General features: G+C 40.2%; 1 protein-coding gene across 4 annotated transcripts in view; it reads left to right on the top strand.

Annotated features, from left to right (window-relative positions):
• LOC133616394 (adenylate cyclase type 1-like) overlaps positions 1-18,132 on the top strand; it is a 223,809-nt gene that overhangs the window by 168,657 nt on the left and 37,020 nt on the right. For all 4 annotated transcript variants that reach the window (XM_061975587.2, XM_072914695.1, XM_061975590.2 and 1 more), the window contains 2 exons: positions 721-977; positions 9,230-9,356. In XM_061975587.2, the coding sequence (XP_061831571.1) occupies positions 721-977; positions 9,230-9,356 (384 nt within the window). The remainder of the gene's footprint in view (positions 1-720; positions 978-9,229; positions 9,357-18,132) is intronic.

The raw sequence follows: 18,132 nt of genomic DNA on the forward strand, positions 1-18,132 counted from the left end.
GGGGTGTATTAGTGCCAAGGCATGGGTAACTTACACATCTGTGAAGGCACCATTACTGCTGAATGGTACATACAGGTTTTGGAGCAACATATGTTGCCATCCAAGCAACGCTACCATGGACGCCCCTGCTTATTTCAGCAAGACAATGCCAAACCACGTGTTACAACAGCGTGGCTTCATAGTAAAAGAGTGCGGGTATTAGACTGGCCTGCCTGTAGTCCAGACCTGTCTCCCATTGAAAATGTGTCGCGCAATATGAAGCCTAAAATACCACAACGCAGTTGAACAACTTAAGCTGTACATCAAGCAAGAATGGGAAAGAATTCCACCTGAAGAGCTTCAAAAATGTGTCTCCTCAGTTCCCAAATGTTTACTGAGTGTTGTTTAAAGGAAAGGCCATGTAACACAGTGGTAAAAATGCCAACTTTTTTGCAATGTGTTGCTGCCATTACATTCCAAATTAATGATTATTTGCAAAAAAAAAATTAAGTGTCTCAGTTTGAACATTAAATATCTTGTCTTTGCAGTCTATTCAATTGAATATAGGTTGAAAAGGATTTGCAAATCATTGTATTCTGTTTTTATTTACGAATTACACAACGTGCCAACTTCACTGGTTTTGGGTTTTGTACATTAAACATGACCAACTTTGGTGTTTATTGTGGATGACCTGGTGATGAGCTGTCAGACTGACACACATTTGTTCTTCCATTCTTCTAGGTAGTATTTATTCCATGGGGTCGACTTAGATCAAACTCCAGCCAATCAGATGTGTTTGGTGTAGAACCCCCCAACACTGCAGCTGCAGATAGAGCCGTCCCAAATATGGCATATGCGCTATTGTCTTGTCTCGCTGGTACACTCACTATTGTCCCTTACCTCAGAGTGTCTTCACTTCCAAAGATCCTCCTGCTCCTCATCCTGTCTGTCACCTACACCGTCGTCATGGAGACCAGCGGTTATCGCCAAGCTGTCGGGTAAGAGTAAAGCTGGTCCCAAACAGCCCTGTTTTAGCCTGCTTTTGAGTTGCCTGATTCATTTAAGAGACAATATCTCTTACAATTACAGTGTACAATAGGAACAACTCCTGACCAGTCAGAAAGAAGATGGGTTGAATTTATTTTGCGTGTATTAAATCAATCAATCAATCAATGTTTATTTATACAGCCCTAAATCACAAGTGTCTCAAAGGGCTGCACAAGCCACAATGACATCCTCGGTTCAGAACCCACATAAGGGCAAGGAAAAACTCACAACCCAGTGGGACTTCAATGTGAATGACTATGAGAAACCTTGGAGAGGACCGCAGATGTGGGTGACCCCACCCCCTCTAGGGGACACCGGATGCAATGGACGTCGAGTACGGGTCTAGCATAATATTGTGAAAGTCCAGTCCATAGTGGATCTAACATAATAGTGAGAGTCCAGTCCATAGTGGGGCCAGCAGGACACCATCCCGAGCGGAGACGGGTCAGCAACGCAGAGATGTCCCCAACCGATGCACAGGCGAGCGGTCCACCCCGGGTCCCGACTCTGGACAGCCAGCACTTCATCCATGGCCAACGGACCTGTGCCCTTCCTTCCACAAGGGAGAGGGGGGCAGAGGAGAAAAGAAAAGAAACGGCAGATCAACTGGTCTAAAAAGGGGGTTTATTTAAAGGCTAGAGTATACAAATGAGTTTTAAGATGGGACTTAAATGCGTCTACTGAGGTAGCATCTCTAACTGTTACCGGGAGGGCATTCCATAGTACTGGAGCCCCAATAGAAAACGCTCTTTAGCCCGCAGACTTTTTTTGGGCTCTGGCAATCACTAATAAGCCGGAGTTCTTTATTGTATTAAAAATCATGTGTTACTTAGGCAGTGTGACCCCAGGATGCAGAGACGGCAGGCAACATCCGGGCAAAACGTATTTTGATTAGAGAAAAATAATATTGAACTAAGGCAACACAAGCATAGCTGCAACAGTAGACCACAGGTGAGCAAAAACTTTGCAAGGCAAGGAAAAATCTTGAGCTGAGCATTATGCAGACAGCACATGAAAAAGACAACAATGAACCAGCGCTGTCCTTCTGACGACGCTAAGCATGCCAACCCTCCTGATTGCCAACCAGGAAAATGTCTATTTCCTGATAACTGTACCCACTTGGCATCCTTTGCAGCCGGTCACCCAGGAAGGAGGGGTGCCCACATCTGCGGCCCCTTCCCAAGGTTTCTGCTTTTTCCCATTTTAGGTTTTGAGTTTTTCCTTCCCCGGACGTGGGTTTCAGATCAAGGGATCTTATAAGATCTAGTGATCTTACAAGGGATGTTATAAGCTGCATTGCGAAATAAGTAGAGATGTCCGATAATATCGGACTGCCGATATCATCGGCCGATAAATGATTTAAAATGTAATATCGGAAATTATCGGTATCGGATTCAAAAAGTTAAATGTATGACTTTTTAAAACGCCGCTGTACGGAGTGGTACACGGACGTAGGGAGAAGTACAGAGCGCCAATAAACCTTAAAGGCACTGCCTTTGCGTGCCGGCCCAATCACATAATATCTACGGCTTTTCGCACACACAAGTGAATGCAAGGCACACATGGTCAACAGCCATACAGGTCACACTGAGGGTGGCCGTGTAAACAACTTTAACACTGTTACAAATATGCGCCACACTGTGAACCCACACCAAACAAGAATGACAAACACATTTCGGGAGAACATCCGCACCGTAACACAACATAAACACGACTTTGTGACTTCCATAATAAATATGGCAGGTTGATATCGGAATCGGTAATTAAGAGTTGGACAATATCGGATATCGGCAAAAAAGCCATTATCGGACATCTCTAGAAATAAGTTATTTACACAGAAATATTTTGTAAATGTTTATTTACATACCCTAATTGTTTCCAAATGGTGCTTGTAACACGGCAGTAAAACGGCTGATCAAACAAAACAGAAGTCATCAACAGTCTCAATAACTCTACTGTGACATCTTGGTGAGTTTGCTGAGGAATTTTTGAAACTGAAACAATACAAAAAGAATACTGTTGTAAGTTAATAATACTGACACAGTAACTTGTGAATGTGTTGGCCTATTAGCTAATCCTAACGATGCTAGCGTCATTACATTACAATAGCCCATACAAATACACATGAAAACACTCAGACACCACACATGGGACGGTTTAGTAACTATGAACAGTTTTAGTTACATTGTAAAACTTACAGACGTTGCTTGGAGTGATGAATGAAGAATCCATACGAGTAGAAATGCTATGGACGGCTGGACTTTACTTCCGCTTGAAAGCACTACCGGTAAATGAAACAACATTGCAACACCTGCAGTGAACAAACGTGTCCAAAAGATGGCGCCGTAGCACAAACACTAAAACACATTCTCAGTGTATATGCCTTTTTTTTTTAAACTATTATTATTTTGGCCTTTTATTACAGTTACTGTACCGTTTTATAGCAGGCACCGGTATAAAAGCCGGACCCACTAAATTTTAGAAGAAAAAAATATGTTTCAAGATATTAGTTATTTACGCGGAAATATTTTATAAATGTTTATTCATATACATGAACTGTTTCCAAACGATGCCTGTAATATGGCAGAAAAATGGCCGATCAAACAAAACAGCAGCCATCGTCACGGACCCACCAGCTGCACATACAAATATGCATGAAAACAGTACTATCAAACATGTGATAGTTTAGTACCGGTAAAATTGAATTGTTTTAGTTATATTGTAAAACTTACAAACATTGCTTGGAGTGATGAATTAAAAAAAACATACAAGTACAATCACTATAGATGCAGACAGAACGGGACTTGTACTTCCGGTTCAAAGCACTAAATCAGGGGTCGGCAACCCACAATGTTGAAAGAGCCATATTGGACCAAAAATACAAAAAAGTAATCTTTCTGGAGCCGCAAAAAATTAAAAGACTTGTATAAGTGTTATAATGATGGCAACACATGATGTAAGTGGCTAATTAGCTATATTAGCCTACTATCAAAATGACTATGTGTCGTTGACTGACGCAAATCTTTGTTGACAAAAATGTTGAAATGTAATATTTATTCTACACCTTTTTACAACATTGGAAAACATTTGTAAAACTTCTCAGAGGGTGAGACAACTCCTGTAAATGACGGTCTTAGAATGACCAAAGGTATAGATGTGTGTGTCCAAGTTAAAGGAAACGGCAGGCTCCCTTCTTCTAATGGATTCATCACAATATTTGCAAGCTGGTTAACATTTGCTGTGGTCTGGAACAACATGGCACTATCAGAAATGCAGTCAATACTACATACAGATAATGTGTCATGAAAAATGAAAACATGGAAAAATAAACTAAATACACAGAGGACATAAGTAAAGGAAATTAAATGAGCTTAAATATACCTACAAACGAGGCATAATGACGCAATATGTACATACAGCTAGCCTAAATAGCATGTTAGCATGGATTAGCTTGCAGTCATGCAGTGACCAAATATGCCTGATTAGCACTCCAACAAGTCAATAACATCAACAAAGCTCACCTTTGTGCATTCACCCACAGTGTCAGGTTCAAACACTGATGACATCTATTAAACAAGACAAGAAGCAAGGAATTAAACAGAGACATAATTAAATTTGGCTCAATTGAGGAGAGACTTCTGGACTGTACACTTTGTACAGTCTCACCACGCTCTTTTATTTGGACTTTCCCTGATTACATAGCAACAGCTGTTTCTAAGGGAGGGGGGTCGTAAACAGCCATCGCCTTTGATTAAAACAGTTCAAAGAAAAGGTCGCCTTGAGGGGAGTCAGGCCTTGCTTCCTCTCCGCTTTGTAGTTCCCGGGTCAAGGCAAAATCTTTCTGTGGATTACAATACATCAAAGAAACAGAACACCTTCATGTTGCTTCCCATCCTACACAGTGGAGTTTTACAAGCCCTTTGATTGGTAAGATCAAAGACAGCTTTTGTCTGCTCGTCGGGAACTCATAGCGACACAAAGTTTTGTGATAATTTAGATACAATTATTCTGACAGTATACAACTTTTGGTGGACAAAATGAGACAAAGAAGGAGTGGCATAAAACACATCTTTCTGTGGCGGCCTGGGAGAAAGTTGTACATGTAAACAAGCTGTTGAGTCACAGTCCACACAACGGAGAGTTCAAGGGCCGCCGAAATTAGTAGGACAAAATGGTGCTCGCCAAATACTCTCATCAGTATAAGCTCAAACATAGTAAACAGAAGGAACTACTGTACTGAGCATAGTGAGTGAACTTGTTGAAAAGATGGCACCATAGCACAAACAGTAATACCCCATTTCAGTGTCTCTGTGGGTGTTTTATGAAAACTATTTGTCGAATACAAAACATTATGGCCGTTAATGAAGAAAAATCTATCAATTAGTTGCCTGGTTTCATAAGCCACAGGGTTCAAAGTGTAGGAATAAAGTATCGGCTTATAGTTCGGAAAATACGGTACTCATGAAATAATACTACTGAAATTAATATGAGGTTATACTTTAAAGTAGTCAGTGTACATCCTTATTGTACTGAACGTGACTCAACACAGCATTTATTGGCTAAATAGCAGGCAAAAGACAATTGAGTCGTGCCTGCAATCAAACGTGGCGGTAACATAGTGATAGTGTGCATAAGTGCTGCCAGTACTGGGGCGCTGTGGTTCATCAAGAGAAACGTAAATGTACTCGTCAGTGACATGGTGGAATTACAAAAAAAACACTCACTAAAATGACAAAAAATTTAAATAAAAAATATACTTTCGGTACAATGTTTTATATTTTACATATGTTGCACCGTTTGCACATTTTGTGTGATTTTTGTTTTTGTAAATATTCATATATTTTGCAATTTTTTAATTCTACTTCATATATTGCCAAGTGTTTTTTGCGTGTTATGATACAATGTTTTACTTTAATCATTGCTATCTTAGCCTTATTTCTTACTAATGTTAGCTGTTTGTATACTAATGCACCAAGACAAGTTCCTTATATGTGTGAATACACTTGGCAATAAAATTCAGATTCTTTAATTTTTAAAAAAAGTTTTATTAGTAACAAATACAACATTTTAAATGAAAATGTTGAAAATGTACAAGACTTTAAGCCAGGTATTTAAAAAAAAAAAAATAGCAAACATACAAACAAATAACCTTCTTAAAATGAGATATAAATTCTAGATTAAAAATGGTAAATTTATGAAAATACATTCTGAGAAAAAATTCATACATTTATATTTTTATTGGGGAAAAGTCTTACATTATTTTTTATTTATTTATTTTTATTAATCAATCCAACAAAATAATACACAATAATACCAGAATAATACAATTCCAATTCCAAAACATTCAGAATAGATAGATAGTACGTCATTGATTCCTTCAGGAGAGTTCCCTCAGGAATAGCAATCAACAGAACAATTGAGAAGACACACAAACATGACACATAACAATCCAAAAGTAGTCAAACAAAAATGAATGATATCAACAACAGTATCAATATTAATGAGTTCAGTTTCTGATTCTGGTCTGTGGTAACAACCATATATTATTTTAAGCAGAAATAGGTGGGTTTTTATAGGTTGATAATACATTTCTAAGCTACATTTCTTTCCTCTACTACTGTATATGTTTCAGGACACATGTGGTGTACTTATGTCCATTTCTGATTCATTTTATTGTACATCCACAATTGAAAGGGTACTTTAGGTTATTGTCCTAATGCACAGGTGTCAAACTCAAAATCTATCCCACCACAGTATTTTATGTGGCCCGCAAAAGCCTAGAAATAATATGCGTTAATAAAATGATTAATATTTTCTTACTAAATATGATTATTTCCTTTTTGACATTAAAAATCATGTACTGCATGCAATTGCACATATTTTAAAATTCAATATTATCAAAATCAAAATATTATATTATCATGTATTCCAAACATATTTTTTGTTAAAATAAAGATAAATACTGTACTTAAATATCTGCTTGACTAATAATTTCAAAACAAATTATCAATCAAACTGTACACTGTAAAATTGACAATAGATTTTACGGTTAAATTCCGCCGACTGAGTTTTTTACTGTAAAATCAACTTTGGTACTGTTTTTTTCCATATACACTAAAACATAAAAAAACTAACAAAAACGACAATTGAAGCAACAATATTTTACTGTTGCATGAATTTTACCTCTAAAAGCAGTGGTATTGTTTTTCCATTCCATTCCATTTATAAAAATAGTTTTAAAAGCGTAAAAAAACCCACTGCTTTTACTGTAAAATCCTGGTGACTGAGCTGCCAATTTTTAAATTAAAGTAAAATTTAAAGATTTTTTTTTGCAGCTTATGTAAAAAAAATATATTGTTAATGTATTATACAAACCCCGTTTCCATATGAGTTGGGAAATTGTTTTAGATGTAAATATAAACGGAATACAATGATTTGCAAATCATTTTCAACCCATATTCAGTTGAATATGCTACAAAGACAAATATTTGATGTTCAAACTGATAAACATTTTTTTTTTTTTTGCAAATAATCATTAACTTTAGAATTTGGTGCCAGCAACACATGACAAATAAATTGTGAAAGGTAGCAATAAATATTGATAAAGTTGAGGAATGCTCATCAAACACTTATTTGGAACATCCCACAGGTGTGCAGGCTAATTGGGAACAGGTGGGTGCCATGACTGGGTATAAAAACAGCTTCCCAAAAAATGCTCAGTCTTTCATAAGAAAGGATGGGGCGAGGTACACCTCTTTGTCCACAACTGTGTGAGCAAATAGTCAAACGGTTTAAGAACAACGTTTCTCAAAGTGCAATTGCAAGAAATTTAGGGATTTCAACATCTACGGTCCATAATATCATCAAAAGGTTCAGAGAATCTGGAGAAATCACTCCACGTAAGCGGCATGGCCGGAAACCAACATTGAATGACCGTGACCTTCGATCCCTCAGACGGCACTGTATCAAAAACCGACATCAATCTCTAAAGGATATCACCACATGGGCTCAGGAACACTTCAGAAAACCACCGTCACTAAATACAGTTTGTCGCTACATCTAAAAGTGCAAGTTAAAGCTCTACTATGCAATGCGAAAGCCATTTATCAACAACATCCAGAAACGCCGCCGGCTTCTCTGGGCCTGAGATCATCTAAGATGGACTCATGCAAAGTGGAAAAGTGTTCTGTGGTCTGACGAGTCCACATTTCAAATTGTTTTTGGAAATATTCAACATCGTGTCATCCGGACCAAAGGGGAAGCGAACCATCCAGACTGTTATCGACGCAAAGTTCAAAAGCCAGCATCTGTGATGTTATGGGGATGCATTAGTGCCCAAGGCATGGGTAACTTACACATCTGTGAAGGCACCATTAATGCTGAAAGGTACATACAGGTTTTGGAACAACATATGCTGCCATCTGAGCGCCGTCTTTTTCATGGACGCCCCTGCTTATTTCAGCAAGACAATGCCAAGCCACATTCAGCACGTGTTACAACAGTGCGGGTACTTTTCTGGTCCGCCTGCAGTCCAGACCTGTCTCCCATCAAAAATGTGTGGCGCATTATGAAGCGTAAAATACGACAGCGGAGACCCTGGACTGTTGAACGACTGAAGCTCTACATAAAACAAGAATGGGAAAGAATTCCACTTTCAAAGCTTCAACAATTAGTTTCCTCAGTTCCCAATTGTTTATTGAGTGTTGTTAAAAGAAAAGGTGATGTAAAACAGTGGTGAACATGCCCTTTCCCAACTACTTTGGCACGTGTTGCAGCCATGAAATTCTAAGTTAATTATTATTTGCAAAAAAAAAAATAAAGTTTATGAGTTTGAACATCAAATATCTTGTCTTTATAGTGCATTCAATTGAATATGGGTTGAAAAGGATTTGCAAATCATTGTATTCCGTTTATATTTACATCTAACACAATTTCCCAACTCATATGGAAACGGGGTTTGTATATACACATGTATATTCATATATTACTCATTGTTAAACGCGGCCCTCTGAGGGCAACCTTAACTGCGATGTGGCCCTCAATGAAAACGAGTTTGACACCCCTGTTCTAAGGTGTCCTTTCCACTGAAATCTAATTTAGGATGGTAATATTTTTTGACAATAACCACAACCTCATTTCACAATAACTCCAGCAAAGTGTATGCATATTTTATTTAGAAAGTTCATGTTTGCCTGTCTTTCAGTGGTGGGTTTTTACACACCCGCGGATATGATCCTGTGTTGGCTGTATTGCTGTTTTCTGGTGCTCTGGTTCTCCACTCAAGACAACTCGACTTGAAGCTACGTCTTGATTATCTATGGGCAACTCAGGTAAGTCTGTTTTGCTTGAAACAAAATATTTGGACCGTCTGTCAGCAGTCGAGTTGCAGATTAGATACAATTCCTGATTTGAATGGTTGTAAAATGGCATTTGGATTGATTCTTTCAGAGGCACACAATCCTTTTGCAAGGAGTGGGTAAAATAAATCTTCCTTGGATTAAAGTAAAACTCACAGAGATACAGTAATAAAGGCATTATTAGACATACTGCATGTTTGGTTTAGGAGTTATGCTTGAAACTATTTTTTATTGCTTCTTTCTCATTATCTCAGGATTCTAAGAACATTACTGTCATATTGAGTAAGAAAAACTATTTTTTGTATTTGCAAATCTTACAAAAGCACATGTTTCTAGTAAAACTCACAAAGATACATTAATACAGGCATTATTATACATATTGCATGTTTGGTTTAGGAGTTATGCTTCAATATTTTTGTTATTGCTTCTTTTACATTATCTAGGGCAGTGATTTTCAACCTTTTTTGAGCGAAGGTACATTTTTGGTACAAAATCCGGAGGCACACCACCAGCAAAAATTATTAAACAACGAAACTCAGTTGACAGTAAAAAGTCGTTGTCGCAATTGTTGGATATGAATTTAAAGCATAACCAAGCATGCATCAATATAGCTCTTGTCTCAAAGTAGGTGTACTGTCACCACCTGTCACATCACGCCGTGACTTATTTGGAGTTTTTTGCTGTTTTCCTGTGTGCAGGGTTTTAGTTCTTGTCTTGCGCTCCAATTTTGGTGGCTTTTTATCTTTTTTTGGTATTTTCCTGGAGCAGTTTCAAGTCTTCCTTTGAGCGAAATTTCCCGCATCTACTTTGTTTTTATCTTTCTTCATGGGGACATTGTCGATTGTCATGTCATGTTCGGATGTACATTGTGAACGCCATTTTTGCTCCACAGTAAGTCTTTGCTGTCGTCCAGCATTCTGTTTTTGTTTACTTTGTAGCCATTTCAGTTTGAGTTTCGTTCTGCATAGCCTTCCCTAAGCTTCAATGCATTTTCTTAGGGGCACTCACCTTTTGTTTATTTTTGGTTTAAGCATTAGACACCCTTTTACCTGCACACTGCCTCCCGCTGTTTCCGACATCTACAAAGCAATTAGCTACCTGCTGCCACCTACTGATATGGAAGAGTATTACACGGTTACTCTGCCGAGCTCTAGACAGCACCAACACTCAACAACAACACATCATTTACAGACTATAATTACTGGTTTGCAAAAAATATTTTTTACCCCAAATCGGTGAAATTAGATCATCTCCCACGGCACACCAGACTGTATCTCACGGCACACTAGTGCGCCGCGGCACAGTGGTTGAAAAACACTGATCTAGGGAGTCTATGAACATTACTGTCATATTGAGTAAAAAAAAAAAAAAGTCTGTATTTGCAAACCTTACAAATTCACATGTTTCTAGTAAAAGTCACACATACATTAATACAGACATTAGACATATTGCATGTTTGGTTTAGGAGTTATGCTTGAAACAATTTTTTATTGCTTCAAACACATTTTCTCAGGATTCTAAGAACAGTACTGTCATATTGAGTAAAAAAAAAACACATTGTGTTTGCAAACTTTACAAAAGCACATGTTTCTAGTAACACTCACACAGATACATTAATTCAGGCAATATTAGACATATTGCATGTCTGGTTTAGGAGTTATACTTGATTAATATTGTTATTGCTTATTTCACATAATCTCAGGATTCTAAGAACATTACTGTCATATTGAGTAAAAAACACATTTGTGTTTGCAAACCTTACAAAAGCACATGTTTCTGGTAAAACTCACAAAGATACATTAATACAGGCATTATTAGACATATTGCATGTTTGGTTTAGGAGTTATGCTTCAATATTTTTGTTATTGCTTCTTTTACATTATCTAGGGATTCTAAGAACATTACTGTCATATTGAGTAAAAAAAACAAATGTTTGTATTTGCAAACCTTACAAATGCACATGTTCCTAGTAAAACTCACACACATACATTAATACAGACATTATTAGACATATTGCATGTTTGGTTTAAGAGTTATGCTTGAAACAATTTTTTATTGCTTCAAAAACATTTTCTCAGGATTCTAAGAACAGTACTATCATATTGAGTAAAAAAAAAATGTTTGTTTGCAAACCTTACAAAAGCACATGTTTCTAGTAAAACTCACACAGATACATTAATATGGGCATTATTAGACATATTGCATGTCTGGTTTAGGAGTTATGCTTGATTAATATTGTTATTGCTTATTTCACATAATCTCAGGATTCTAAGAACATTACTGTCATATTGAGTAAAAAGCAAATTTTTGTGTTTGCAAACCTTACAAAAGCATATGTTTCTGTTTGTGTCACAGAAGTCATCAAAACTATGAATGAACACATGTGGAGTTATGTACTTAACAAAAAAAAGGTGAAATAACTGAAAACATGTTTTATATTCTAGTTTCTTCAAAATACCCACACTTTGCTCTGATTACTTTTTCGCACACTCTTGGCATTCTCTCGATGAGCTTCAAGAGGTAGTCACCTGAAATGCTTTTCACTTCACAGGTGTGCTTGAAGCTCATGGACAGAATGCCTAGAGTGTGCATAGCAGTACAATGTAAATAGTCTTGAAAATAAAGAAAACGCATTGATAAGTTAAGTTAAAGTACCAATGATTGTCACACACACACACTAGGTGTGGTGAAATTTGTCCTCTGCATTTGACCCATCACCCTTGTTCACCCCCTGGGAGGTGAGGGGAGCAGTGGGCAGCAGCGGTGCCGCGCCCGGGAATAATTTTTGGTGATTTAACCCCCAATTCCAACCCTTGATGCTGAGTGCCAAGCAGGGAGATAATGGGTCCCATTCTATAGCCTTTGGTATGACTCGGCCGGGGTTTGAACTCACAACCTACCGATCTCAGGACGAACACTCTAACCACAAGGCCACTGAGTAGGTTGAATGAGAAGGTGTGTCCAAACTTTTGGCCTGTACTGTACCTGTATAATATTCTTTAATGTTGGACCTCCAGAATCAGCATTTGGGTCAACTAGGTGAAATTAGGTCTGAAAACCTTTGACAAGTTAACTTCATGACCGTCCACACCCATTAGGACGTTTCAAAGTGTAAAATACGATCCACCTTGAAGACGGACTATTTTATTTTGAAAGTAAACCGGATCATTTATTTTGTGTTTGTGCATGACTTCCTGTCCAACGCAAGCAACTTTTAGCTGAATAGTGTTGCGGCGAACGTCAAAAATAGAAGCTCTGCGTATATTTACCGCATGGACCCGTAACGGAAACCCCGCAGTGGTGCCGTACCGCAGGCTGTGGAAATGGACACATTGACTTGAATAAAAACAGAAAGAGTCCGCCGGCCTGCCGGTTGCGCAACGCAGCCATGACGCGTCCTGTGGAAATCAGGGGTAAGCCTGACTGCTGCACAGCAAGGAGGTTTTGAGTCGAATCCGACCTGGATCTTTTTTGTTCAGGGATTCTCAAACTGTGATAAGTGTACCGCTATTGGTATGCGAGCCAAATATGCCAAATAATCACTTGATTAAAGGCCTACTGAAATGCGATTTTCTTATTCAAACGGGGATATCAGGTCCATTCTATGTGTCATACTTGATCATTTTGCGATATTGCCATATTTTTGCTGAAAGGATTTAGTAGAGAACATCGACGATAAAGTTCGCAACTTTTGGTCGCTGATAAAAAAGCCTTGCCTGTACCGGAAGTAGCAGACGAGTAGCGTGATGTCACAGGTTGTGGAGCTCCTCACATCTGCACATTGTTTACAATCATGGCCACCAGCAGCGAGAGCGATTCGGACCGAGAAAGCGACAATTTCCTCTTTAATTTGAGCAAGGATGAAAGATTTGTGGATGAGGAAAGTGAGAGTGAAGGACTAGAGGGCAGTGGGAGCGATTCAGATAGAGAAGATGCTGTGAGAGGCGGGTGGGACTTGATATTTAGCTGGGAATGACTAAAACAGTAAATAAACACAAGACTTATATATACTCTATTAGCCACAACACAACCAGGCTTATATTTAATATGCCACAAATTAATCCCGCATAACAAACACCTCCCCCCTCCCGTCCATATAACCCGCCAATACAACTCAAACACCTGCACAACACACTCAATCCCACAGCCCAAAGTACCGTTCACCTCCCCAAAGTTCATACAGCACATATATTTCCCCAAAGTCCCCAAAGTTACGTACGTGACATGCACATAGCGGCACGCACGTACGGGCAAGCGATCAAATGTTTGGAAGCCGCAGCTGCATGCGTACTCACGGTAACGTGTCTGCGTATCCAACTCAAAGTCCTCCTGGTAAGAGTCTCTGTTGTCCCAGTTCTCCACAGGCCAATGGTAAAGCTTGACTGTCATCTTCCGGGAATGTAAACAATGAAACACCGGCTGTGTTTGTGTTGCTGCAGTCGGCCGCAATACACCGCTTCCCACCTACAGCTTTCTTCTTTGCTGTCTCCATTGTTCATTGAACAAATTGCAAAAGATTCACCAACACAGATGTCCAGAATACTGTGGAATTTTGCGATGAAAACAGACGACTTAATAGCTGGCCACCATGCTGTCCCAAAATGTCCTCCACAATCCGTGACGTCACGCGCTGACGTCATCATACCGAGACGTTTTCAGTAGGATATTTTGCGCGAAATTTAAAATTGCACTTTAGTAAGCTAACCCGGCCGTATTGGCATGTGTTGCAATGTTAAGATTTCATCATTGATATATAAACTATCAGACTGCGTGGTCGGGAGTAGTGGGTTTCAGTAGGCCTTTAAAGTACAGTGTTTTATTCAAACAGTGTCACTGTTCAAACAGTGTGTAATGTTACAGTGGCCATACTGTATATTTGTTAAATAACACCTTTGCTTTGTTTTTAATGAATACTTAGGCCTACTATGCTACGTATTCTAATGTTGGTCATTATGGTGGTACATGGAGAGCCCATTTTTTCTGAGGTGGTACATCTTTCCTCCTCGTCCCCCAAGTTTTCTCTGGGTACTGTGGTACCTTCCCCGCAGTCACAAAATTTGCAACCTCTGTGAATTGGATACTTTAATTTTCCCATAGGTGTAAATGTGGGTGTGAGCGGTTGTTTTTCTATGCGCCCTCTTATTGACAGCTGGCCAGTTGGATGAGTGGTAGAAAATTAATGACTAGATGATGTAATTAGGGTTGCACGGTATACCGTATAGTACCGAGAGCTGATGGGAAACTTTTCAACCTTGCCCGTTTTGCGCTCCAAGTCCAAGGTGACCAGTGTCCTCCTGAGGGAAATGCTTTTTGCTGATGATACAGCTCTAGCATCCCACACCGAGTCCGGGCTCCAGAGGCTGATGGACAGGCTTTCATCTGCCTGTAAAGAGTTTGGTCTCACCATCAGCCTAAAGAAGACCAATGTCATGGGCCAAGATGCTGAAACTCCACTCTCCATCTCCGTCGACAATCAGACTCTGGAATGTGTCAACACCTTTACATACCTTGTTTTCCGCAATCTTGTCACTCGACACAGAACGTGCCACCCGTCTTGCGAGAGCCGCCACAGTGATGGCCAGGCTGTCCAAAAGAGTATGGTCGAACAACCAGCTATCCACGCGCACTAAACTCCAGGTCTATCAAGCCTGCGTCAACGAGGCCTGGACCACCTACACCAGACATGAGAAACAGCTAAACAGCTTCCACCTGCGCTGTCTTCGCCGCATCCTGGGAATCTCATGGCAGGACAAAGTTCCCAACATGGAACTTGTAGATCGTGCTCACTCCACCAGCCTGTTCACCATGCTCAGCCAACGCCGCCTCAGATGGCTTGGCCATGTCCACAGGATGGACCCCAGCCGGTCTCCCAGAGCTGTCCTGTACGGCTAACTGTCAATAGGCTCCAGACCCCTTGGTCGCCCCCGACTGCGTTTCAAGGACGTGTGCAAACGTGACATGAAACAGGCAGGCATCGACCACAACTGGGAGGAAGCTGCAAAAGACCGCGACGTTTGGAGGCAGACTGTTGCTACAGGAACCCACTATGCCGAGGAGAAGCACATCTCCTTGTTGCAGGCGAGGAGACAAAAGCGGAAACTGCGTGACGTGGGACCTGCTCTTGTGTCAGAACCCTCCCCATACGTCTGCGCCAACTGCACCAGAGACTGTCACTCCAGAGTGGGGCTGTACAGCCACAGCCGCCGCTGCAAGAAAGAATGAACTCCCCCAGGCGCAACCCATCGTCACTACTGACGGACGGATGCCTATGACCGTATGGAAGTCGCTTCCTAGCGGTCCCACTGACAGACACTTAACAGGAGCCAAGCGTGCCGTTGAAACAAAGTTTTAATGCACATATGTTTTTATCAAAATCTTTTTGGTTCGCAGAACGTGACCTTTCAGTCGCGTCCGTATCCTCTCTCTCCCTCTGCTCCCGGCTGATCACTGTTAAAGACGACAGATGATTAGATTACCACGTACCACCTGTGCAATCTAATCACCTGCCAGCTGTGTCTCGCCGTCAGCACATGCCCCGCCCCTATCCAATGGTGCTCCGCCCTCAACATCATCGACAGAGGCGGTGACCTTTGCTCCTGCAGGCGCGCTGATCACATTCTCCCTCCACATACCGCAATACTAATGAATCATATTCGGTACTATACTGCCTCTGAAAAGTACCGGTCCACCACACCCCGGCCCCCCGTCGTCGTCACGTTGTGTCATTGCTGGTTTTACGAGCAGAGGAGCATGTTCGGCAGCGCACAATCACAGAGTACTTACAAGCAGACACAGTGTGTAGACAGAAAAGGGAGAACGGACGCATTTTGGCTTAAAAACTAAAGATAAAGGTGAAGTTATAACACCGAAACGCCCTCAGGAAAAGGTGCTTTAAGACATGGCTAGCTAGCAGCTAAAGTCCAGCCGCAGTCTGCAGTGTTTTAGCTACTTCTAAATCCCTAATCCTCGCCTCTATGGCGACACATAAAGTATGTTTCTTACAAGTATCATCCCTGCAGGACGAGGAATAGCTAAACATGCTTCACTACACACCGTAGCTCACCGGCGTCACAATGTAAACAAACGCCATTGGTGGATCTACACCTAACATCCACTGTAATGATACCAAGTACAGGAGTGTATCTAGCAGTGACGTGCGGTGAGGTTGATGGCTGGTGAGGCACTGACTTCATCACAGTCAGATTTACAAACATATGAACCCTAAAGAGTATCTTATTCACCATTTGATTGGCAGCAGTTAACGGGTTATGTTTAAAAGCTCATACCAGCATTCTTCCCTGCTTGGCACTCAGCATCAAGGGTTGTAATTGGGGGTTAAATCACCAAAAATTATTCCCGGGCGCGGTGCCGCTGCTGCCCACTGCTCCCCTCACATCCCAGGGGGTGATCAAGGGGATGGGTCAAATGCAGAGGACAAATTTCATTACACCTAGTGTGTGTGTGACAATCATTGGTACTTTAACTTAACTTTAACTTTACACATACAAACTGTAGCACACAAAAAAGCACATTTAATTAAAAAAACGTTATTATGAGATAGGCTCCAGCGCCCCCCGCGACCCCAAAGGGAATAAGCGGTAGAAAATGGATGGATGGATATTATGGTCTTACCTTTACTTATGAATGAAGTCCACAACTAAAGCCCTCACTTAAACTTTCCACGTGCAAAATTGAATCTATTAAAAAAGTGTAACCGAGGGTTTATAAATGTCGCCTATACTGTATGAAACTACAAAATAACAAACACGGAGGCTCCAGTTTACACGAGGACCACTTTATTTACCTTCTTTCAAAAACCTCCGCTCCACTACAACATGTCATCACTTCCGCTCTTGGCGCCTTCAAAATAAGAGCTCAAGGCATATACTGTATAACCGCATAACAGGAACTTAACATCACAAAGAGGAAAGCCCATGAAAATAGGTTACAAAAGTTATTTAATAAGAAGCCAAAAAGTGCAAAAACAATAATGTTCGTGTTGGAGGAGTTGTGAATTAGATACACCTGCAATCTGCAGGTGTACCTAATGTTGTGGCCATGCAGTCATTCACAACTCATCCAACACGAACATTATTGTTTTTGCACTTTTTGGCTTCTTATGAAATCACTTTTTTAAATAGATTCAATCTTGCACGTGGAAAGTTTAAGTGTGGGCTTTAGTTGATATAACAATTCTACGGCGGGGGTGCAGGAGGCGGGGTTACTGGAGCCTCAGCCAGTGCGTCTTTTGCAGCCGTTTTATGATCGCTCAGCACAAGAAATACGTTACACACATACAGTTGTTGACAAAATACACTGTACATTATATACCTCAGCTAACTAAACTATGGAAATGTATAATATAATTCATACAGCAATACAGTCTCACTGCACAGCAGGCCAGCAGTTAGCCGAGTCCGGAATCCATGTTGAGGCACTGAGTGACGTGCCTCAACTGGCTGCTGTTCACCGCACCGTCTCTTCTCAGTATTTGAACGGCAAATGTGAAAATTCAGCGATTTTGAATAAAAATCATCTAAAACTGGTGAAGTTAAATGGAAAATAACTTTATAGTATAATCACTGGATACATATAACAATTTAATTATTTTTTTTTCTTTTTACATTTTTTTTCTTTCCATGATGGCAGGTGAGGCGGTGCCTCACCTGCCTCTAGTGACTGCACGTCACTGGTATCTAGTCAATACTACTATGATTACATCGATATTTTTTAGCATCACAAAATCGTC

Source organism: Nerophis lumbriciformis, linkage group LG14 (assembly GCF_033978685.3).
Source record: "Nerophis lumbriciformis linkage group LG14, RoL_Nlum_v2.1, whole genome shotgun sequence".
NCBI classification, from domain to species: Eukaryota; Metazoa; Chordata; class Actinopteri; order Syngnathiformes; family Syngnathidae; genus Nerophis; species Nerophis lumbriciformis.